Genomic DNA, 25575 nt, shown 5'->3' with positions numbered 1-25575 from the left:
CGAACTCGCCGAAGCTCGGTTTGGCTCGACTAGTTTACACCCCTACTCCCAACTTGGTTACTGATCTGTATCGGCAGCAGTACTGCATGTCTCTGATACAGTATGTGTAAACAGAATCATATCTAGATTCATCAAAGTGGGCATTATTTCTCCAACTCATCCACTAGTCAATGGATCAAATTATTTCACTATTCGATCATACTGTCCCAGCTTAGTAGTCTGGTTCTGCATGAAGCTATATGATCATCAGTGTTTAACGGATCTGTCTTTTGGACCGAAATTGCCTGTAAATCATATTGGTCTACTAGCAGACGGTGGATTTATGGTCTTGCAGGATTTGTCTAGGTGCGCGTAAATTGACTTGAATACTTGATCATCATAAAATGATCAATCACGCTGGTCTATTGGAGTGATCGTGTATGTATATAGTTTGGCATGATGCTCATGTACCGTCAAACAAATTAACTGGCCCGTATACCTCGACAAAATGAACAGGTTGGGTAAATAAATGGGACCCGTGTACTATAAACTCGAAGGGTTAGTCTTTTCAAGTTTCATTTCAAAGAAGTTAGGCCAAGGGAGAATGAGCTAGAAAATTAAAAGCGTTTGTTCAGTTGTCGTGTCGTATGTTCGAATTTTATGGAGGCTTAATTTGCTTACTAAATCTTGCAGCCATGGAGGGTAGTCAAATTTAGAACCCCAAAATTAGTTGAGTGTGCGTAAGTTGACTCGGACATCCAATTATCAAAAGAGAAGAAGTCCTTAAAATATAAGGGGACAAAGAAAGGGCACGAAAGGGAACTAGAGAAACTGGCTCCGTTCCGGAACCAAAAATATAAGTCCTTATTTTTAAAAAAGGCAATTTCAAGCTCAAAAATTATGGACTTATTGAAATCTAAAAATATGCAATATGGATCTTGTTTAGAAGATCTCGATGAGATCTTTTATACGATGCAAAAAAAATTAAAAAAATATTTTTCGTTTACTTTATTTTTGAGTTTGAAAATGTGAAATAAGCTGCTTATTTTTTAAGAAGGTTTCTGGAACGGGGCCGAGTCTTTAGTCTTCCAGCATAATTCACTTTTAAGGCTAAACACACATTGTTACAGTTCAAATGAGCCCGATTGATTGCACACAAATTACATAGCAATTGCAACATACGTCAAAAAACCATGTTATAACTCTACGTAAGTAGTTATATTCTTCTAAGTCTCAAGTTTGAAAAAGAAGACAATGAGTGTAACCTTCTACAAAGAAACAATCGTTTCTCAGTACTTGGTTAAAATGAGGTTCATTTTTTTGGAACATTAGAGGTTTGGGCAGCTCACTGAAAGAAGAGGTTTCTTTGCTAGACTGATTAGAGAAAGATGCCCAGGCTTAAGTTTATTTGAGCTGTTTGTGTTTGATTTGGGCATTTTAAGGCTCTTAGGAGTTCGGGCTCTTAGCTCTCAGGTGTTCGGGCTTGGCCCTCAAGTGTTGTGGGCTTCAGCACTCTAAGTGTTTTTTTTTCAACTTTTGGTTGGATCTCCCTCCTCTCTCTCCCAACTTGATGTACCTATTGTCAAGTTTTTCCTAATAAATTTTTGCCATTTCAAAAAAGAAGAAGTTTGAAACCTTAGTGCTATCTACTTTTTGGGGGTTATTCATACAGGGCTTCACTCTGCCTTAATTGGGATCCTCGCAAGTGGGAGATGGCATGGTCTCTTAAGATTAGTCCAGGTGTGCGAAATCTAGTCAGCACACGCAAGTTATAATTAAATTAAAAACTCTAAGAGACTATCAAACAAAAAGGCTAGGTTTGTTTATTCCGGACTTCACTCTTTCCTTAAGCGGGAGATGGCATGGTCTCTTAAGATTTAGTTCAGGTGCGTAATCTGGTCCACATACGTGAGTTATAAAAAAAAAAAAAAACTCTTGAGAGACTATTATTTTAAACAAAAAGGCTATGAAAACAAAATTATTACTCAATTAAGAATAAACAATACCATTAACTATAAGTAGTAGGATCTTTAGATATATATATGTGGCTCATTAAAGTGTTATCTTTTTAAAATGACTCATTATGGTATTAGAAAGATCGATAGTCGTTAACGGACCCCATGAAGTTGATAATAGGTACTTTTTGTCCGGCCGATTTAATTGCCTCTCATAAACATAACCGTCCAAATTAAGGAAATAAAAATGGATGGAAAAATTGCTACTGCCGACAAGATGTTGATATCATTAAACTAACGAAAATGCTATATATAATTAATTACAATATTATTGATAACTTTATGCCCAATGGGGACTTGAATGATTGAGAATTTGAGATTGGTTTTTTCAGAAAGTTAATGTAAATTAGGATAAAAATAAAAAATAAACGTGATATACAACACTCCTCTTATATTAGTTAACCGAGTGCAATTTTGTTCACCCTTCTTAAGAGGGTGAACATTACCCTCTTTTCTTATTCGTTGAAATGATATAAGTCCCACCACTGCAATACATTTTTTGGTAATTATGACATCATTTTGTGGTGGGATCCACATTATTTCAACTAATAGAAATGAGGGTAATATTCACCCTCTTAAGTGGAGGGTGAACAAAACTCAACTCTAGTTAACCTGTATTTTTTTGTTAGTAGAATTGAATTTGTCACTATATTTCCTTTCAGTAATTGTTATCTTACCATCTATTTGGACCAAATTGGAGACCCTGTAGTGAGCAACTCTGTAGTGTGCAATCTAAGCCATTCATTTCGGTATTCAATGGTTCAGATATGTTTGTTAACTCTTACTGATAAAAGTGTGGGGGCTCCGTTCCGGATGGTTCGTACTTTCTCAATGTTGGTTCGAAGTTAGCTCCTGGCTCCTTGCTCAGTCCTGCAAAACGAAGAACGACTAAGAAACCACGCCGGAGGTTCTCCGGGATGGCCCTCCGGTGCAAAAGTCAGTTTGCTTGCAAGGAAGAGTTAGGGATTGGGAGCTAGGGTTTTGTTTGAGCGTACCTCTTCCAAGTAGGCATAATGAGATATTTATAGGGAACCCTTAGCTTGATCTCCAAGATTGCACCAACGCTCAACACGCGTCGGCTGATGTCACTGTTGCATCATGTTTAGGGTTTTGCAACCGTTTTCATGATGAGCTGGCACCCTCACGTGCCCCCATCATTATCCTCTTAACCGTTTAGATGACGTCACGACCATCATCATTGCCACGGCCGCTGTTCTAATCGCCGACACGCTGGATCGTCGGCCACGCTCCACTCAGAACCGAGCATGTTATGTGACCTTCGGCAGCTATCCAAACGAACGTATCTTCCACCCGAGCAGGTGCAGGGAATGGAGCGTTAAAGGAAGTAGTAATTATCGAGACCCTCGGCTACAGGGACCCTCGGCTACGGTTGCTGATCCGAACGTCCAAAGAAAGATGTCTTGGAGTTGAAAGGAATACTGGATCACGTTCGGAAGCCGCTCGAGCCATTTGCTCGGCCTGCTACAAAAAGTATATTTTTTTTATTTTGCCAATATTATATGCATCAACGGGGAGTTAATTAATAGGTTAGTCCATAGTGAATTTCAAAGATTATCCATAGGCATGAATTCCAAACGCCCACAACAGGGCTCGAACCCTGGCCTCCCACATGAGGAGGAGCAGGAGATGTCAACTGGGCTAAAGCCCATTGACGGTAAAAATATACTTTGACCAGTAAAAGTTAACAACGAATCTAAATCATCGATTCGGGAAATGGATGGTCCGGATGATCACTTCACCTCTGCAGTGACTTTCTCTCTGCAGGGTCCCTGAGTACTCCTGCACTCTTGATTGCTTTAATTTTCGTAAGGATATAAATCATTAATAAAGTAAACGTCGTACCAAACTCGTAGATTCAACTCTTACCGCGGACACCGGAACAGGGTGCGTGTTGTGCATCAATGCACATCACACGTGTTTTGCACACGTTATGGGGCCCACCCTGGGTTTCATTATTTGATTTGAATCGTTTGTTTTGTTCATCTCATCGAGTACGTAGTCCATGCTAAAGTTCAGGTCGATTAAGCATCGGTAACTATGTTTTCAAAACACCGAATATTTAACTACTTTTTGAATACATATAACTCCCTCTGACGCTCATATCAGATCAAACAAACCGATTATCTGCAAGATCAAACAAACCGATTATCTGCAAAGGAAAAAGACATCTTACCATATGGTTTAAATTCTTGTCGAGTATAAGTACCAAACTTACTGTTGGGTTTATTTAATTTTCTATTGGGCCAATTGCTACGATTGCTATTGCTATTCATTTCCCGTACTGATATGGTTTGCTTGACAACCAAGCATGAGTCCCCCACAAACTTTATATTCATTCATTCATCCTTCCAACCAAGAATGCGACGTCAAACCAACAGCATTTAAGTCTTCCATGAATGCAATATTGCAATAAGCAATGCTACACACACAGCAAAAGTGCACAGATTTTGTGCACAGATTTTTTTTGGGGTCCATTACGGGTCCCACACAAATAATCCGAGCCGTTTATTAAATGTAAAACATTTTTTCAAGGGCCCCCTCGAAAAATCAGCTCAATCCGATACTCATAGGTGCTCGATTCAATCATTTAACTTTCCATTCGAATTTCAGAATAATGAAAAGTTAGATGATTGAATCGAGCACTTATAGGTGTTGGATTAAGCTGATTTTTAGCGGAGGCCCTTGAAAAAATATTTTACATTTAATAAATGGCTTGGATTATTTGTGTAGGATCCGTAGTGGGCCCCACAAAAAATCTGTGCACTTTTGCTATGTGTGTAACATTTCTTTATTGCAATAGTCAATCCTGATCAAGTCCACACCTCTTACGGTCAGGACTGTTCGCACCTCTCCTTTGACTATTCGCACCTCTCCTTTCCCGATCAAATTTCGATGATCCGAGCCGTTCGATGTGTTTAGAACGTGATTTTAAGAATACCCGCAAGAAATCGGCAAAAAAAAAAAAAAACATCGGGAAGGACTTAATTTGAGCCGTTTTTTATTGAAACGTTTAATAAAAAAACTCTTCGAATAAAGCCCTTCCCGATCATTTTTTTTTGCCGTTTTGTCTTGAGTACTCTTAAAATCAGGTTCTGATCACATTGAGCGGTTTGAATCATCGAAATTCGATCGAAAAAAGGGAGGTGCGGACCAAAATCAGACCAGGGATCCTTGATACGGACTGTTGCAATAGTATATACTACATATATATAGTACTCCATCTCAGTAAGACAAAACAGGGCCCTAATTATACAATGGTTTTTAATACTGCAAATAATTAGTTATTAGAACTTTATTCCCTTTCCCACATCTCTTTTAGGCCCGTTTCTGTTAAGATTCTTATTTTGTAAGTATTTATTTTCCGTTTTTACGAGACAAGGTCATTCGATTACAACATATCACATTTAACTCAAAAAATAAGTACTTATTTGACTGTGCTTAATTCTCTCCACTTCAGTATAAAAAATAGGACCAAGTCCACTTAAACCATTGTGATTTAGGTTATGTGTGAATACACCCTATAGGTTTGATTTTATGCATTCGCACCCTCTGTACTTTGTGAAAATGTGCAGAAGGACCCAATTCTGTCCATGTTAACGAAGGTTCATCTCACATGCACGTCTCTTGAATCAATTTAAAATTTAATCAAGCCCTTCACAATTTACAATCAAAGAATAAAGCATCTCTGTGAAAAATCATGTTAATCAGACATCAACATATAACTCAGTGATCTTATTCTTGTTAAAATGAAACGTAATTTTATATTTGCTCAAACCACCGGCGGTATAGTGGAATTTTGAATTCCTTATGGTACAGTCTTGTTTTAACCCAAATTCAATACTCTAGAAATATGAATTCGTTTCGGTTCAAATATCGGTTCGTATAGGCCGACACCGGCCAAATTATAGTAGTATCGCTCTTTGAAGAAAATAAAGCCTCAACTCTTCAGTAGTTTAGAAATAGTGCTTGCCCCCGAATAGTTCTTCATAGGATATGACAGCGAAACGAAGATCGGATCAGAGTTTCGGACAAAAAACTTATCGAGAACTACTTTTCAGTGATCGCTAGATTCTTGGTAGATTTCACTTTTTGTGCAATGAATGCAATTTACATGTGAACCAAGGGTTCGACCAAGTGGACTTTCAACATATCGCAAATTCGAATTTTACGAAAGCTAAATATTTCAAATTTTGTGGTTATTGGAGATTTGTTCAGAATCTCGAAATTGGTCAAGGTGTATGCAAGCTGGCGAGAAGTTTGCTAGAAGTTCGGTTAAAAAACACGTAATTGACTTATGGTGAATATGGTCCGACCAATCTGATTTTCTGCACTGAGAGTTTAGAGTTTCATACAAAGGTTCTCGAAGGTTATTTTTCATCCGCCAATTGGACATTGGAAGAAGTTTTTAGGTGCCGAGCGGATATTACGTGGCGGCACTTGTCAGCGATTAGGACCGTCTAAATGTATTTTGGATAATCTAGATTTATTCTCTCTCTCTCCCCTCACCCAACCACTCTCTCTCTTTCTCTCTCATCTTTTTCTCTCTCTAAAATCCAGACTGTCCAAAACATGTTTAGACGGTGCGGATCGCCGACGGGATAACATGTGTGGTACCTTACCGGCACCCAAAAATTTCTTGGACATTGGACTGTCCAACGTAAGTTGCTCAAAACATCTTATTTTCTAGAAGGGGGAAAAATATGAAGATAAATTGTGTGCGTATGCTCGTCCCAACACCTGATCGAGTCATAAAAAAAGAAATGGGAAAATGTAAGTCCATTCCGGACTTTTAACTTTTCCACACCCACAAGCAGCAAGTAAAAACATCGCTCATAGAGTTGATACATCAAGAACAATTGTGGAGAGATAAATATAGGAGTACTTATACATGAACAAAAAAAAAAAAAAAAAAGAGTTGACTCCAACGATTTCGGATTTGCTTGGCTACACAGAACAAAGAAAATACTTCAGCAGTATAATGAGAGAGAGAGAGAGAGAGAGAGAGAGAGAGAGAGAGAGAGAGAGAGAGCACTCACTATCACACAATATGACACGACGACATGTTGAATTTTAGAACATGGGTGAATCAGACGGGGAAGAATTAACCAAATCAAGAATACTGTTCCAGTAATTCTTGTTGTCTTCACAATATTCACCACCACTCCCACCACCACAATCGCCGCTGCCGCTGTCGGAGTCCCCTCCGCCGCTGCCGCCGCCGTCGGAAACACTCCGGTCGCCGCCGGAACTGTTCACCAGAAGCTCCGTAAACCTCTTCATGAAACTGCCACCGTAAAGATTATTCCCGTTAGTGTTACCACCCCCGAGCGACTCCGGATTCCACGAGTCTTCCACTGACGTCATGGCCATGTGGCTCATCATGTCGTGTGACGTATCGAAGGAAACGGAGTTCTCCATTCCGTCTTTGAATTGATCCAGCAATTGAGCAGAAGAATTTTGAATTCCTTTCCAGTTTTCCTCCCCTTCTTCTTTTCCAATTCCGCCGACGAACTCAATAAACGACGTCGTACCCTCTCCGATTCCCGTCGCGGAGTAGCTAAGCGTGGAAGTGGGCGACGACTCCAGATCACAGCCGAGCGAAGCCGGTGGTCCACTGGCGCTGGCTTCGCTCGGCTTATTAGCCCAAACGCCACTCCAGGCTTTCAGTATGTCCAGACACCTTGGTGGCGTGCTTGGAGTGGGTGGGCCCACCGGCTTGTTTGAAGCCGGTGCGAACTCATGCAGCGCAGCTGACGAGCCAAGTGAGTTGGAACGAAGTTTTGATTGGCGGACGAGTCTGGCTTCGGCTTCGAGCCGGGCGCTCTCCCACTGGGCCATGTGGCTGAGATTCGCGGCGTTCTTCGACTGGCCGTCGTTGGACAATAGGGCTTCGTTTTTGGGCTTGTGGGTTATCGGGTCGATACCCATTTTGGTTAGGCGTTTCTTGAGGTGGGTGTTCCAGTAGTTTTTGATCTCGTTGTCTGTTCTTTTGGGCAAGTGAGTTGCTATGGCTGACCACCTGAGTACAAGACAAGACAAGCAATTGGGCATGTCATGGCATTGCCTCCATTCAGCCAAAACCAAGACAAAAGATGTACAACCCTAGAAACCTATTTAGCTGAAATCACTCAAAGAACCAACTAAGGGTTCTCACACTACGTTGGAAAAGACTTGTTGACCGGTTTTCGTACTTTGTCATCAAGTCTTAAGAAAAGACTTGGTGACGGGATTAAAATTGTGTCGAACATGTCGATTTTTTATTTTATTTTATGTAAAATTGAATAAAAATAGTGGCTCTAGATTTTAGGAAAGGAAATCCAGGGAATAAATGGGCTTTCCTGAATCCGGGGAATAATTTTATGTCATTGGGGATAATTGAATGTGAGGTTATGGAAAATGGCAGGTACCCCATTTCAGAAAACTTAGGTCAGAAAGTGTGAAATTAATTAGGGTTGTCATAGCAAAGCAAACAGTCAACAGTTGAGAGTGATAGATCAGAGATCATGCATGTTGAAACTCTCATGCTCACCAAATTCTGCCATTAAAAGGATAATCAAGGTTTTTAAACAATAAAGTTCATTTTTAGGGTGCTAAGAGGCCTAATTCCATCTTCAGCTCTCCTCTTCACCAAATTATCATATTCTTGTTTGACAACTTGGTAATCAGCCCAATGAAGTCGCAGACCGGTTAAATCCGAAAGACCAATTCCACTATCCATTAACGGATGCATAGAATAGACCGTTAAAAGCCTACTATATGCATAGCTGTGTTTTCGTATATTGCACCTGTTACCCAGGAGAGCATGGAGTTGAATGATGGTTTGTTCTTCCTGTAAACTGAACTTCCCTCTCTTGATATCAGGCCGGAGATAATTCGTCCATCTGAGTCTGCAGCTCTTTCCACATCTCTGCAGCCCTACAATTACAAAAGTAATACATAGAAAATTACAATTTGAGAGAGAGAGAGAGAGAGAGAGAGAGAGAGAGAGAGGTGGTTATGTGGACAGACCAGCTTTGGAAGGCAAGGCGCGCCAGCTGCCGTGGCCGTGTTCGTCAATGTAGGCCAAGAGCTTCTGGTCTTCTTCGGGAGTCCAAGGGCCTTTCTTCAAACCGACCTTATCACAGCAAGGAGTTCGACCCATGTTTTTTCCCCAACTGAGAGAGATCAGCCGGACAGCTCTCTGATCGAGACTGTGTCTTTTTTGCTACCTACTTATACTCCAATACACCAAAAGGAAGTAGGCCAAGACTGTGTGGAAGAGAGAGAGAGAGAGAGAGAGAGTAGAGAGAGAGATGGGCGTAGAAGAAAGGTCAGCGACATAAATGGGATAAATGTATTAAATTCCCCCCTCAGTGGTTGAAATTATATACAGCAGAGAAAAACCTCCATTGCAGGAGTAATTATTCAATGGTGTTTGCGATACTGCTACGTGGCACCGAGATATCCTCGATAGTTTCGTTTTTGCTGGATTTATACATTTAGTTGTGGAATATCTCAAAAAACGTATGATATCGAGAAGTGTTAGAGTAGCATGTGGCGATGTAGGAGAAACAAGTAGTAGTAATAAATTTTTGCTTTATGCGTACACATTGGGCACAACATGCTCTTAGAATTTGCCTAAACATTAGTAGTAAAAAAAAAAAAAAACTCATAAAATATACCAAAATATTTATAAGTATTCTGAATTTCTACGCAAGTATTACAAACTTTTATATAGCTCAAGAGGTGCATATAGTAAATGCCCCAATACGACTTATGAGATGTTTATTATAACATTTTTCCTTTTAGTACATCATTTTGCCGACTTTACAGTGCATTTATGGCCCAATTGTACATTTCAATAAGGGAGTTTATTGTCTTGGAAATTGAATTCTACACTCCTTTTTTTGACATCTACACTCTTTTTTTTGGATTTTAGTGTTGAAAGTGTATGTAATTTTTTTCCTAGAAGACAAAAAAAGGAGTGTAGATGTCAAAAAATGGAGTGTAGAATTCAATTTCCTATTGTCTTCTCTGTTGATCAAAATTTGGTTGTATATATGCAAAAAAGCTCCAAATTGAATTTTGTTTTTTTTAGTGCACTAGCAAGCGAAGCATTTCGCCATTTGTGATCATTTTTGCCACTCTATTTACCAAATGTACTCTCTCTCTCTCTCTCTCTCTCACATTAGAGGAATTCACAAAATGGGGTTTTGGTTGATTTAAATAAAGGGTATTTTTTAGTATCATCAATTTTTTCTGGGTGAAAATAAAAAAAGGGAGCAAATTTGGACAAAAGTGAACTGCCAATCCCTACCTGTTTCATTTATTATCACCATTTTTTTATCCTATTTATTAATCAATGTTCCTACCAGAAAATGAAAAAAAGGTCACATAAACTGATAAAAGCAAACAAATAGAGGGTAATTTGGTACTTTGAAATTAAAGTTAGTTCTGAACGCATCGATATACTTAGATCGCTTAATAATGATGGGAATATCCGAGGAAAATATCAAAATGAAATCCAAACAGTCTTCAATAGTAACAAATTAGCATGTTACTAATATTTAAGAATAGTAAGAAATTAGTATGTTTATTCAAGTTTCCTTAATAAACTTTTTTCCTATAAAAAAAAATAGTAACAAATTAGCATGTTAATATTTAAGAATTTAGGTAAGAAAATGAATATAAATAACTTAAACCGAAGAATTTAAGCATTGTTAGCCGTTCGGGTTATTCTAATTTCTTTTGCTTTTTTGTTTCGTTTGTAATTTGTATAACATGCACCTTCCGATACATTAATTAAAATTCTATTTCTGTTTCAGTTTTTTTACTCATATTTAAAAAATAACAATGCAAACCCCGTTCTGCTTAAGAAAATAATTACTTATTTTTTGAATTAAATGTGACATATTATGAGAGAATGACCTGTCTCGTAAAACAAAAAATAAATACTTAAAAAATAAGAACTTTAACGAAACGAAACCTAAAAACACACATAAAATATTGCACCCGAAGAAATAGGTTTGCGGTTCTCCTTTGAGCCCATGCAAATTATGGTCAAGGCTCAGCCCTTGGCCCCAAGCTCCCACATCCAATAATTAGATGTACAGTTAAAAAAAGTACTGCCAGAAAAAAATTTATTGTAGTGAGGATAATTAAATGGCTGTGCAGTAGATATATAATTCATCTGACTTCACAGAGGTCTAGGCCGGCGAACAAGGTAGATTAATTAGATTCACTGAAGCATGGGATATAGTATATAGTATATAGTTCACTATGGCATCGAATTGAATGTAATTTAATGAAAAAATGGGGACCATTATTCAATTAAGTGACATCTCTGGTTTAGTTTTGCTATCACCGGGTCCATGGACCCGTGGTCCGTGGAGAGTTATTTTTGGTTCCACCCTTTCAACTTTTTTTTTTTTTTCCACTCGATAGATTTCTAGTCTACTTTTAAGGGGATAGAAAATGAGAACTGCTAAGCGGCAAACGGGTGGGGCAAATCCAAAGGGTAGTAGCCACCACACCAAGCACTCGTACTCCTGGTGAGAATCGAACCCTCACTTTACGTGCGAAAGAGGTGAGAAAAAGCTGTTGGGTTACAAGTCCGTTGAAATTCTAACCCTTTAACTTTAGTAAGTTATTCATTATTTTTTTTCTAACCTCAATTTCTTCTATCTACTTCTCTAGTCTCTACTACGATTGGGTCCAGTAAAATATCGAGTAGTGACAACATCGTGGCATCGCCACCATTAGAGAATCTCACATTGCTTAGATGTGAAATGAGTAGTTATGACTTTATTTAAGGTTGGCTTTCTCTCTGCCCTAGTAATTTGAAACTTTTTGCAGGATAAGAAGGCCTCATTCGGCTAAATAAACAATTTAGCTTATTTTTTTGTCCTTATTCAAAAAAAATTCGCATTTTTTAGTTTTTCGTCGATTTTTTGAGAATGATTACTTTGTCATAACAAGAGGAATCTAAAAAGTAAAAAATTTAGATCAAAATCTATTTTTTTTGAATAAAGACGAAAATAAGCCAATAAGCCAATAAATTAACAAATGTAAAAAAATTAAATAAGAATAAAAAAATAAGCCAAATAACTTATTTAGCCGAATGAGCCCTTTGGTATTCTCACGACAACGGAACGAGATTGCTGCTCGAGTGGTGCAATAGTTGCCAAAATGACGGAATAGTCTTAAGCTCTTTTACCCTCTGTATTTACAAATGAAAAATTTTAAAATCAGTCCAATGGGCTGACAATGGCAAGTGTGAATGTGTATTAAAAAGTATAAAAATTATATAAAAATTTAATTTTTTTTTGTCTTCTAGTATGCTTATTGTCAGTTTATTTCAATAGCAAGACCGTTTACAAATCTCTTATTTTCAATCATTTCAATGCATGCATGTGCCTCTGTGATATGTTAATTAATGTGCTTTACATGTCTAGTGGGGTCCCCAAATAAGATTATCTAAATGGTCGAGCAATGATTAGATAGATGGGGACGAAAGTGTCATTGACAAAATTATGTGTACATCTAGGGTAATAACGAAATGAGCCATCTTAGGGTTTTTTTTTTTTTTACACTATTGCTCTGTTTGTTTCGATGTAAAATGTTTTCCATGTAAAATATTTTTTCAGAAAATAAATTTCAAACTTTTATTTTTCGGTGTTTAGTTGGCACTTTAAAATATTTTTAGACATTAACAAAATAGTGTAGGGGGCGTAAACGGTAGAGAGATCTGAGAATATTGGAATTGAACGTGGGGCAGGACTGACGATTGAGGAAATTGAGCAGTGAGAATTGTAGTAGAAGGCAGCGGATTCATTTCGAAAAATAACTTACGGAAGATTTAAGGATAATTAAGTCATTTTCATCCAATTGATGGAAAATATTTTACATGTAAAATATTTTTCTAATTTTTTACACAACCAAACACCATAAAATAGGTAAAATATTTTACGCTCAAACAAACGGAGCCTACATCAATTGTGAGAGTCTATGAGACAATCAAGCCGAACAATTCAACTAATACAAGAAATAAAATCATTATAGGCTAAGTTGGTTGAGCCATCTTAGGTTTGTTAACCTTTAGCTTGTAAAATTAACGAATTTGAAGAAGGTGTTTGAGCACCAAAAGCTTTGATCTAGCTGATTATTAAATGACCAAATTAAATTTACCTCTCTTTTTTTTTTCCACGGAAAGAGATAATAATTTTATTTAGAGGAAAGAGATAAGGATTTTATTAAGAGGATACACAAATTACCTCTAAGAGCAAGATCACTGTTGGTGCAAAATGACATTGCATAGCAAAGTCACTTTTAGCCTGTTATAGTGTCGAGAATCTAAAAAGTACCACCGTTACTGCACCGGTTTGGTGTCATTTTAGCACAATCGCAACTTCAAATTATCATACTATACCCTTCTTATTTTTCGATGCAAATCAAATAGCTTGGATGATGTAGAAAATTTGGCAATTTAACACCAAGAATAACAAGATTGCTAAAATTTGGACCAAAATCAGAAGGGTTTTGCCAAAAATTTTTTTTTTTTTCATGCCGAATTTTGACTCTGATATGGGATTCGGTACAAAAGTGGACTTAACTCTACATTAAGCCTCTAAACTTTGTTGACTCTTAGCACCCAAAATCACAATTCAAATTACTTCAGTGGCCCAGTATTACTAAATTTCCCACCTAAGAGTGGATCATGATCGTGACACAGGCAACCTCACTTAAAAAGGAGTTGGAGATAGCATTCCGTGTAAAGCGGTGTAAAGCTTATCTCGGCAATCGACGGCTCGAATCTTAACAGATCAATGAATGGTTTAGATTTGTATGCGCTCCAATTTAATCCGAGATGCCTCTGCCGAGATTAACAGGCGGATCAACCGGTCTACACCCACTCGGCAAGAAGCTGCTCGGCAGTACTTAAAAATGTGGTTGAAAATAGAATCAATTAAACAGAAGGGGTACTTGTAAAATTTCATACCAGAACCAAGTAATTTACTCCTGTGGGCCTATGAGCTCGTGGGCAGGTATCTTCACTTTGATCTTTACAAAGGACAAAACAAAATGGGACCCAAAGAACCAAAAGGCTTGAATGGGAACCTATGGGGTAAATTTCACTGATCTCCCCTGAGGTTTTTGAGAAATGCAGGCTGGTCCCTCCACTGAGGTTCTGATAATTACAGTGACCTCCCTTACTTGTATTGGCTAGATTCTCTCATTCCGTTAATTAGACACTAACACCGTTAGATTTTACTACTAAATAATAAAAACAATCGCTATACCAAAAATGTAATCATTAAAATATAGAATGTGCAAGTACTTATACAAACTATCATCATATATAATAAGTCTACTTTTATTTAAAAAATTAAACTCCAATTAAAAAAGAAAAAGACTTGGTTTTTTAGTTCACCGAATCTCCAAAGGGCATTTCATTAATTTAGTTATAAAATCTAACAGCGTTAGTGTCTAGCTAACGAAATGGGAGAATTTAGATGATATATAGTTCATAAAGCAAGGGAGGTCAAAGCAATAGTCAGAACCTTAGCGAAAGTTTCTGCATTTGTTGGAAACCCCAGGGGAGGTTGGTGAAATTTATCCAAAAATAAGACGCGTCCTTCAAGCTAAGGGCGCCCCCCAAAAAAAGCTGGAAAATTTTCTCAATGGTGCATGGGTAAAGGACAGTGGGGTTACCCAAACTTAAATTCCCCTTGATCATTGACAGCTCCACCCCTTTCCTCTATGGTCCAACATTACTTTAATCACCTCTATTAAATAATCTCACTATTCTTGTCGTTATTTTACTCGTCCAAGTGTTGATGTTTTTGGCCAATAAAAAGATGTAAAGATACCTACATACCTATAGATAATTAGAAGAAGAAAAATAGGCATTGAATATATATTTTTTTTCAACAGCAAATTTTTTTTTAAATAATTAAACGGGACAAGAGGAAGACGTCACGATAAGAGGACGACATCCCAACCCAACTATGTTGGCATCCCATCCCATGTACGATCATCTGCCACTCGAGGCCCAAGAGCGATTTCAAGTTGGTGACATACCAACTGAAATAGGCATTGAATCTCAATAGTTTGAGCACACTCTTTATTAAAATATGATAATTCGAGAACAAACTAATGGACAAACGAGTTTAGACGACCGTCCAATCCACGTTTCAAAATTTTATTAGCATTATGGAGTAGTTTTTCTCTTAAAATGTTCATAATAGTGTAGGTTCGCTTGCCCGACACTAACATTGTATACTATATTATCTTTCTTCTCCCTTACTTTACAAACTGTATATTATCTCAAGAAAGCATAACAGGCTATATCGTGAATTCATTATCTCTTTTTTTTTAATGGCAAAGAAAATTTAAAATCAAGGGGTTTTTGAGGTAGTAAAATAAGATATTCGCTCTACATGGTCATTTCTAAATCTAAAATAATTTTTTTTTAATGACATTGGTTTAAGCTGAAAATATTGGCTTCTAACAAGGGTGCAAAAATAAAGAGCCCAAACCAAGGTCACTATAAACGTTGACTATGAGTCAATTATTAAGCATTAGATGCATCATATTTAGGCTGCATGTGACTTCATTAAATAACCGAAAATAGTTTTCACATCTTTAATTATGCTTTTTATGTAGGTTAGTACAATATAGGTAGCCACACTCTTGACTTAAAAAAGTAAATGGCTATACTGTGAGCTATGTACAGTTGATGCGATCCAGTTTTACATGTACCACAATCACAACTCATAACGCAAAGTGTCCGGACCGGTTTGGTTTGCGCGCCCCTCGGACTTATCCTTGTCCGTTGGGGCGTGATGGCTCCAAGAATTGTTAACAAAGATCGATAATCGAACGTATATAGCTTAAGACATTTGAGGGAGCAAATTCTTAAGCCCCATGTCAAGACCATAGCCGGTTCACAACTCATGAAGTTTGTCGCATAATATGTCACATGATTTATGCACCTAGATTCATTTAACCAGGAACCTCAAGCCGCTAAAACATGCGTTCATCGATCATATAAGTTTACATTCGTATAGTCCTCTCGAGTACAAATGGTGATTGCGAACATTTCAGTTATGATCATATATATGAGAGCGTTATATGTTATAAACATGATTCGTATAATGCACGCTCAACTTAAACTCTCAAGGGTTGACACAGTCGTAGTGACCATGTGAAGCTTTTGGTCGGTGTTTTACTCTCGTATATGTGGTCCAAACGTAACGACGTCCTCTAGATTAGTCGGTCCGTTTGGCCGGATACGAAATTATCAAACAAAATACACCAACATGCACCCGACTTTCAGCCTCGCATATTTCCTACTTAAGATGATATATACTTATGGAAAAGACTACAATACACACCTCTTATTTGGATGTGTATCATATGTATCTCCTAAAATGTTATGAATACATAGAGAAAATGTTACGAATCGTATTGCGAAAAAATTACGAATCGTATAAAGGTTACGAGATACACCAAAATGTTATGAATCATAATGAAAATGTTACGAATCGTACTGCTGAAAAGTTATGAATTTTAGAACAAAAGTTACGAAACACGCTAAAATATTATGAATGAATCATAAAATAGGTACATATGATACACATTTTTAAGATATGTGTATTGTAGATTTCTCCTATACTTAAAAGACAAAATGATGTGGTGTCAGACATTGGTAGGTTAGAGAAGTCTGATGAATACTATATAATGGAGCACTCGTTATTTACACGCAAAATTTAGAGTCGATCAAGCATTATGTTGTTAGACTCCAATAAATTACTCGGACCATCGGACAGTAAAAAACAATAGCATTACGTACTCCACAGTCCACAAATTAGGCTTTCTAGATCTATAGCGCGTACCATCGCTCGAATGTCGAGTATTCGACACGGAGCAGGTTACGATATACCGTCGTATGGCTTGAACAACTCTAGGTACACCCGTCTCTGTCACTTCGCACCAGGCCACCACCCCTTGGCCATTGGAGCTCTTGACCCTTTAAAGGAGGTGGGAGTTAATTCTTAATGCACCCCCTTTGATTTCAATAAATGACGCTAGCCCACCTCCCCTGGCCCTTGTGAATATAGATCCTATAGTTAATGAATTCAATTTATGAGGATCAAGTCCCGCAACGAGCCTTACCCTCATGTTTAATCTGAGAGGATGTGGATCCTCTCCGGTCTAAGTTTTGAGCCGGAGCGAACAGTCAAAATCTAGACCGTCCAATGTTGCAATTAATGGTTCGAATATGCTTAGAAACTCTTCGCGTGAAAAATTGATTTCTTCTTGCGAAGAGTCTGTGAGCAGATCTGAATCATTGATTTTTTCAATGTGCGGTCCAGATTAGGGTTGTTTCCTTCAGTACAAAACTTGGACCGAAGAAGATCTGATCCTAATCTAAAAAAAGGTTAACTCGTTATGTTGCACGCATCCATTATCTAATTAAGGGTTAAGTTGTAACATCCACACTTTAGACATCTCATTAAAAAGGCTTCAATAACCTATTTAATGTGTGAAAATGGTCATATCATCATGGGAAATGATAATCAGGTCATCATCATGAGAGTTAGTTATAGGACATAATACTAAGCTCCTCTTTGCAAAATGTTTGTCTCATTATTATTCCTTTTCAAGTGTTATTTGCACACCCATGTGACAATGAAAGCTAGGCTTTATTTTCGACATTGTCATGCAAGCTGTTGTTGCATAACTGGGAGGGCAGAAGAAATTCCACTGGCCTGTGGCCTCCCCATCACACAATTGATTATGCATGAAGAAAATTGCATATACACCCTATTCATGAAAGCAACTTCATATTACTATGTAGGCCTTTCTTTTTTGGGTTGGTCCTCTCCATTTCCTTCAAGGCCTTGTTCAATTACACGGAAATGATGAATAGTCAATTTTCCTGTAGCTTTTTACTGTGTTCATGTTATCAATAAAGTTGTGGGATTCATAATTTTAACTTTCTTACTACGAAACACTTTCTTACGAAATACATCATGCTAAAGGGTAGGAATTTCAGTTTTCCTACAAGATTCCTTGGTAAGAGAACACGCACAGTAAACAAATATCATATTCTTTTTACTTCATTTTTTCTAAGAATCTATTTTTCATGCAACATTGCAGATAATTGAACGGAGCCCAAGGGTCTGGGTGGTCAAGTCTACCCATTTATGGGCTCTTCTTGGGTCTATTTTGATAATCTAGCTAGACCGTTCAATTTTAGACCTCGTTGAAAATATCAATCTCGTCAAAAATAGCGTATGTTAATCGGATATCGTTTGATATGTTTTCGGAATATATTTGTATATATTGACAATAATTATTACCACATCCGATCGAAACTCGTTATTTTAAGATAAATGTGTTTTAAAATTATATCAAACAATTCCATCCTCATAATTTTGGTACGTATTGATGTCCTGATGATGCCTAAATGGTAAACGTTTTCGATGTTCGAATTAATTAGGTCGTGTAGTAGAAGGAATGGAGAGAATGGAGAAAGACACTTTTGACCCTCTTGATAGTAGGGGAAGAGCAAAGACGCTAGCGGTCATGATGGGAGCTTTACTGAGTTGTTGGGCGCTAATTCAAGAAGTACTGCAAAGCGCATGAATCAGTTAGAAAGTAAGGGTCACTTCAGTGTGCCCTTCAGTGCCGTAGGTTAATGAAATGCGAAAAGGAAAGGGAATCCAAGGCGCCCAGTCTTCTCCGTAGGAAGTCGCATTCTCGCAGAAGCTAAGAAGTCTAAAAAAGTAGGTAGTTTACCCGTTCAAGTAACTAGTATAAAAAGAGGTAGGCTGAAGGGAGAGCCGGCTATATAACATGAAAAGAGCCATGTATTATTTGATTGAATGCAATGGAAGGTAAGGAATGAATTCGAGGTCCAGTCAGTGGACCGAAGCCATCAATGGATGATTTAGATGCAAATATATATGGAAATGTAAATGAACGATGCAATGGAATGGAACGTGCATAATGGCACCGCCTAAGAGATGTTCAAAATTGCCGCGGCGCCATACCAGATATAAATTAAAAACCAAAATGAAAGAAATTACGATTCCAGATACAAATTAAAAACCAAAATGAAAGAAATTACGATTAGTCCGCGACTCCAGTCCCTAAACACTAAACCCTGGCAATACTACCTACTTTTCAGCCGATTCCATGTTGACGCATCTTTTGGCGGAAGGGTCCACTGTATTATTTTACTAGTTTGTGAGATTGGCCTTGTGGGTTTCGAATTGTAATTAGAGACATGGTAGGATACATGAAAAAAGAAATACTCCATGAAATAAAATGGACGACTAGAATTCACTTAAGTGTTAATCCCAGTCGTCCATTATCTTTCATGGACACTTTCATGTTTCCTGTGTCATATATCATAACATTTCTCTTGTAATCATTAGTGCAAAAATTAACTTAATTAGATACTGATAAATGCTTGATCGAATCAACACACAATACTGGAAACTCTGACAGCCTACTAATTTCTCTTACATCAAATATGATCAATTAGATGGTTATATATGTTTGACTAATCAACTTTTGCATGGATATATGATTTGCATGTCAAGATTCATAAAATGAATAGCTCGTATCATCAAAATGAGACTGCAAGAGCAACTCCAATCCACTCTTCAAACTTATATTTTCTAAAACTAATTTGAAGAGCCATATGAGATTTTTTACCTAACTCACTCTTCAGTACAGTCAACTCTATCAAACTTAAAGACATCATCTCACTCTTTAAAACTGAAGATCGAAAAAGAGTCTTCGAATGCCTTAAAATATAGGATCCACCTCGTTTTACCCTTGTATTTTAGGGAGAAAAACAACCACATAAAAGTAAAATTTGGAGAGTGGGTTGGATTTCTATAAACGAAAACTAGAAAATTGAATTTTTAAACTTTGCACATTTGATGCAAAGTTTTGAATAGTGAGTTAGAGATGCTAATAGGATTTATTTTTGTTTTGCATGAAAATTAGGTAAGGATCTCCCACGTCATTGTATCAGAACTGTTGGGCCGGGCTCTCAAACAAATAAAGTCAAGCCCGAAAGCTTCCCATCAGCTGAGGACACCTGAAAGGCCCATAAAATTAATACTACTCCTAACTGGCAACCAAATACTGGCAATTTAAGGTGTCCTTTGGTTCTGCCAAATCCGTGAGAGATCCATCAAAGCAGGGCTGTTTTCATTTGTAGTCAACATCACCCGTTGGTATCGAAATAACTTTTTCGAAGTAATTTTTCTTTTTTTTGGCTTGCCAAGTCCGCCTAGTGTGACTCCGATTTAGTGTCATTTTGGCACAATTTCGATTCCAAAAGGACTGAATTCATGTTTCTCTTTTCGATGTAGATCAATTAGGTTGGGTGATGCGGTAGATGTTATGAAGCCAAAGTTGCCACCAAATCGAGCACCAAAGGAATGATTTTGCAATTTTAACTTCAAAAATAGCAACCATTAAACTCCTCTCCATTTGGATTCCAGTGCTATTTTAAGGTTATGATTTCCATTACTGGTTCACTATGCACTCTTGAAGTCTTTGGATGTCCAAAAAGTAAGAGGTTTTATCGTTCTGGCTTTTTCACTACAAAGGTAAATTGTTGTCTTCTTCTCCTTCAACTTTTTTTGTAGCTAAAATAGCTAGCTACAACAAGCATGCAGGTGCATTTATTTGTAATATTTTAGCAAAAAGAAAAGCAACTTAAAACACAGCCAATGCATCTCATCCTCGATCATTTTCCTGATGGCTTTTCAAGGATTTGTAGAGGGATTTGTGAAGGGGAAAGAAAATTACAACAAAAAAAACAACTCTGAACCGTTGGATCCATCAAGTTTTTTTCCTTTGTGTTAGCCCAAAGATTTCTAATAGAATACCTCATTGATTTTGATGATAACAAAACATATTTTATTGGAATTAAAATATAATTAATATTGTGATATTTGGTACTCACTTGAATTAATATTTCTTTCGTAGGATTTGGTTGAAGTACACATGGAATATTTCTACACCAAATCACTATCTTCAATAGTCGAGAGAAATTGAAAGGAGGAAGATTAAGGACAAATCTTCTCCTAACTTAATTGGCTATAAGGACTCATTTGGAAAGCAAACATTAATTAAGGAGGAAGATATTTCTAACGGCTAGTTGATGGATTCACTGAGGAAAGTGGAATTTTGGTTTCAAAGTTGAAGAGAGAAAATAATAAGATGGAAGATTTATTGGTTGCATTATTTGCTCCAACGGCTAGTGGAGCCTCCTTCAATCATATCATTCACTCCAAGCATAAATAGAAGAAACAGAGAAGATGAAACTTAGACAGAAAAGCTTGAAGGACGAAATCTGCATTTACCATTCTTTATCTGTCAATTCCGCGCTTACATCTTGAATATTAGTTTGAGTGTTGTTCTTGAGCCAAAAATTGTAGAAGGGATTGTTCACCCTTCTTCATACTCTTGTGAGAGTAAATCTTTTTGTGAGTGGTTTTGGAGAAAAAATCACTTGAGGGTTAGGTGTTACTAGCACCGTAGTCAAAACTAGTTGGGTTAGATGTGACTAGAATCGGAGTCAAAATTAGTCGGAGCAATTGGGGATAGATTGCTCGTTATAAAGATTGTCTAGCACTTGCGAAGCTAGAAGGATTGTAACTATTGGAGATAGTACAACAAATCCCGAGTTGGACACTTGGGGAGTGGACTAGGCCATGAAGTTGCGGACCAAACCACTATAAATCCTTGCGTTTGATTCTCTCTTCCCTACTCCCTTTATTTTCAGTTTTGCATATCAATATTGCATGAGTAGAATAGTATATCATTGAAATTGGAATTGTGATTGAATAGATTGCAATTAGTAATTAAAATTCCATGTTATATTTGAGATACCCAATTCACCCCCTCTTGGGTTGCTATTTGGACCAACACTTTGTTCCGCTTTTTCCTCCTCCAAATCTTTGATCCAAACACGGCTTAACGTTTCATACTTTCATTTCATTTGTTTCCAGCTTCCATTTCCTATTATGGTAACTGAGCAAACATTTCTCAGGAGCTAGCATTCCCATTTGATTTTTCCAACTTTATTATGAACATATGAGCAATGAAGTTGGCCTTGGCAGTTGGTCTCTCACTCTCTCTTGCCCCTGCTTCATCCCCTTCCCCTTGCCACTTGGACAACAGGCTAGGGTAAGCTTTCTAGAAAAAGTGAGCAAAGCAAACAACACCATGTTACGAGAAGAGAGAGAGAGAGAGAGAGAGAGAGAGAGAGAGAGAGAGAGAGAGAGAGAGAGAGAGAAACACCACCATATTAGTTCCAGCACTGAAAGTAAGGCAATGATAAGATATTTTAATTTCAGAGCCACTATATACACGAGGCAGAAATCATCAAATTATATGAGACCATGGGCACCTATACTAATCAAAACCCACGAGCAAATGCATATGGCTCTTCATATTTGTCAATACTCCGAGTTAAAAGCAAGTGCTTCTCAGTAGATAAGCTCCCTCGTCTATTTCGTTGTCAGGGCATGTTGTTCAAAATCGAAGTTGAAAGGAGGTACAGATAGAGGCTTACCCCTGACGACTAAATCCTCAGGCTTCATGACCTGTCTTAAATAGAAAATCATTAATCCTCGGAGATCAGGTATCTTATGCTTGGCTGCTTGTCTTCTTGCCTCTGCTTTCACCAGCCGGCGGTCGATAGTGCCCAAGCAACTCTTTCTTTATGCGGTGCCAAAAGACCGACTTCGGTATTGAACAGAATTCATCGCAATGTATAGTTTCCATTCCATGATTCTGGATCATATCCAGGCCTCTAAAAATCCCCCAAAGTTCAGCCTCAAGACTCAAAACAATCTTCCAGACGTCCTAGGAATCCTAGCACCCAATGCCCTTGCCTCTCGAAAGACTCCTCCAAACCCAGCTGGCCCCGGATTGCCTCGACTGCTCCCATCTGTGTTTAATTTCAGCTTTCCCATACCTGGAAAATCCCACGAGATCAGTCTAACCTGTCTAGGTTTAGCACAAGTAACAGATGTAAAACTCTGCGCAATTTCATAAGCAAATTTAGCACTAGTAAAACATATATCAATTGAACTAACAGTAACATCATCAAAGACTTTTCTGTTTCTATCTAGCCAAATTTTCCAAAGTGTAACTAGAACTAGGACACTTGACAAATAACTGGAGTGGCTGATGTTGGCTTTGATAAGTTAGTTACAGCTGATGCTGCTCCTTTATTTCACAACAACATAATTATGATCATGTTGGTTTCGTTACCCTCTTAAGGTGTCAGATATGTCTTTTTGTTTTCGGTCATATGCAAATATGCATATCTGGTTCATCACATTTCAAACGAATGATTTGCATGTGGAGATTTATAAAACGAATAGGTTGGATAATCGATCAAATTGATCCCGTAATAGGGTTCATTTTTGCATCACATGTATAACACAGACAGAAGGATCTCCCACGTGTCGGATCCTGCAATTGTTATTTCAGTACTATGTCCGTCGGACTTATCCTCCGAGGAATCAATCCCATCATTAATTAGCTGGGCCAATCAAGTGAATCCCCATATGAATGAACCCATAGGAGTTGATATGGTACATAGGTGATTTCAAACCTGAAACTTCATAAAACGGTCCAGAACTTGATCACCTGGCCAGCCCTATAGCTTCCATGACCTTGTCAGTTGGTATTCATGTACGGAATAGTTTCCTTAAATTTGCTTTGTTGGGTCGGACTTTGAAATTACTGATGCACACCAGAGGCGACTCCATTCACATGAAACCATGGTCAACTGACCATCCAAAATTTATTTATTTTTGCTTAGAATACATATAAAAATTTTAGACCAGTCTTACTTTGAACACCCAATCTAATTGTCAATGAACATTCAACCCAATTGTTTGAACACCCAACCCAAATGTTATTGAACATCCACCTCAAAAATAGCCCACAAATTAATCCACTAAAAGTGAAAAGCCCAAATTTCAGCCTCTAACCCAATTTCAGCAATAACAAAATGAAAAAAGAAAATAAGAAAATTAATGAACAAATAGAAAAAAAAAAAAAAAACACACTGACAAGAAAGACCACCCTCTGGCTCTCGTTCCGACCTCGTTCCTCTCTCTGGCTCTCTGTTTGAACTTTGGTACACACAGGTTCGTGATTCATATCTCTCTCTCTCTCTCTCTGCCTCTCTCGCTCAATTATTCATAGGTTTTGGATTTGGTTTTTGGTAAACCCTAAGTTGTATATTTCTGATTTCTAGTTGGGTTTAATTGATTTTTTTTTCAATTGTTCAGGGTTTTGAGCTCCAACCTTCAAGAATATGGATAAAAATTGAATACAGAGTTGCTACTTTGTATGAGTTGCTTGAATCCTAGAAATTTATTTTCTACTTTTGAAAGGAAAAAGTTGATTCGTCTTGCAGAACTCTACCAGTGTGACTTTTCTAAGGTGGACCTAATGGCATTGGACATTTAACTTCAAAATTACATTGTTGATGTTAAATTCGATGAAAATTTTTCAAAGCTTAAAGGGATTGGTGATCTTGCTGCAAAGTTAGTGGAGACAGATAAACATGTCATATATTGATTGGTCTATTTGCTTGTGAGATTGGTGTTAGACTCTTTCTGTCGCCACTGCAATAGTTGAAAGAAGTTTTTCAGCAATGAAGTACATAAAGAGCAATCTGCGCAATCGAATGGAAGATCAATGGATGAATGATTGCTTAATTACTTATATAGAGAGTGATCTATTTGATACCGTTGATAACGAAGATATCATGCAACGGTTTCAAAATATGAAAACTCGTCGAGGACAATTGTTATAGCTTATATACTTTGCTATTTTTGGGTCGCATTTTAGATGTTATGTATGAATTTTTGTTTATATATATAGTTATGGTTTCTCGAGATAGTATAGTTTCCTTAAATTTGCTTTGTTGGGTCGGACTTTGAAATTACTGATGCACACCATGGTTTTGAAAGTGTTAAAGTCAAAGCTTACCGGCCGTCAGCTCACGACACCAAAACCCTCAAAATACCGGCAAAGTTGTCCTCTGGTTCTGCAAATTAAATCAACAAGGCCCATCTAAACTGGACTAACTTTTTAGGCTTAATCTTCCTCGAGCTCAAACTGTTACTTAGAGAATGTTGTCACTCAAGAATGTCCAAATGCGGGCCGGAGAGGTCCATGAAATCTTAAGCAAGGCTTTTTCCATTCGTATTCTTCGATCAAAGTCAGTTTTGTCTTGTCAAGTCCACCTTTTGCCACACCGGTTTGGTGGGTACAATCTCAATTTTTTTTTTATCAGCAAAAAAAAGATTTCATTAACTCGTAACACAAAGTACAGAGATAATAGGGGCTTGAATACAATCTCAAATTTTGATCATTAGACTTTGTTTTTTTTTTCGGATGCCGATTAATTGGCTTGGGGGATATGTTAAATTCATCTAAACCAAAGTTGTTATGGCACTAGCGACGGTTTTGCCATTCTCTGACAGGAAAAAAAAAAAAATAGCAACGGTACTTGAAG

The 25575-nt window shown here is 37.6% G+C and overlaps 1 protein-coding gene across 1 annotated transcript; it reads right to left on the bottom strand.

Moving 5' to 3' along the window:
• Positions 1–6836: 6836 nt before the first annotated feature.
• Positions 6837–9358, bottom strand: LOC131304266 (transcription factor MYB16-like). Its single transcript, XM_058331445.1, has 3 exons — positions 9024–9358; positions 8801–8930; positions 6837–8034 (listed from the first exon to the last, which is right to left on the bottom strand). The coding sequence occupies exons 1-3, from the start codon at positions 9154–9156 to the stop codon at positions 7086–7088; spliced, it is 1212 nt and encodes a 403-aa protein (XP_058187428.1). The 5' UTR covers positions 9157–9358; the 3' UTR covers positions 6837–7085.
• Between the last annotated feature and the right edge of the window lie 16217 nt (positions 9359–25575).

Source organism: Rhododendron vialii, chromosome 10a (genome assembly GCF_030253575.1).
Source record: "Rhododendron vialii isolate Sample 1 chromosome 10a, ASM3025357v1".
Lineage (NCBI taxonomy): Eukaryota > Viridiplantae > Streptophyta > Magnoliopsida > Ericales > Ericaceae > Rhododendron > Rhododendron vialii.
This window is presented reverse-complemented; position numbering and strand designations above follow the sequence as displayed.

What these genes read in the sequence shown, in the direction of transcription:
- LOC131304266 (XM_058331445.1), bottom strand. Translation starts at nt 9,156, where the DNA reads ATGGGTCGAACTCCTTGCTGTGATAAGGTCGGTTTGAAGAAAGGCCCT. An exon ending in CGCCTTGCCTTCCAAAGCTG is followed by an intron (nt 8,931 to 9,023) that starts GTCTGTCCACAT and finishes TTGTAATTGTAG; the next exon opens with GGCTGCAGAGATGTGGAAAG. An exon ending in CATGCTCTCCTGGGTAACAG is followed by an intron (nt 8,035 to 8,800) that starts GTGCAATATACG and finishes TCTTGTACTCAG; the next exon opens with GTGGTCAGCCATAGCAACTC.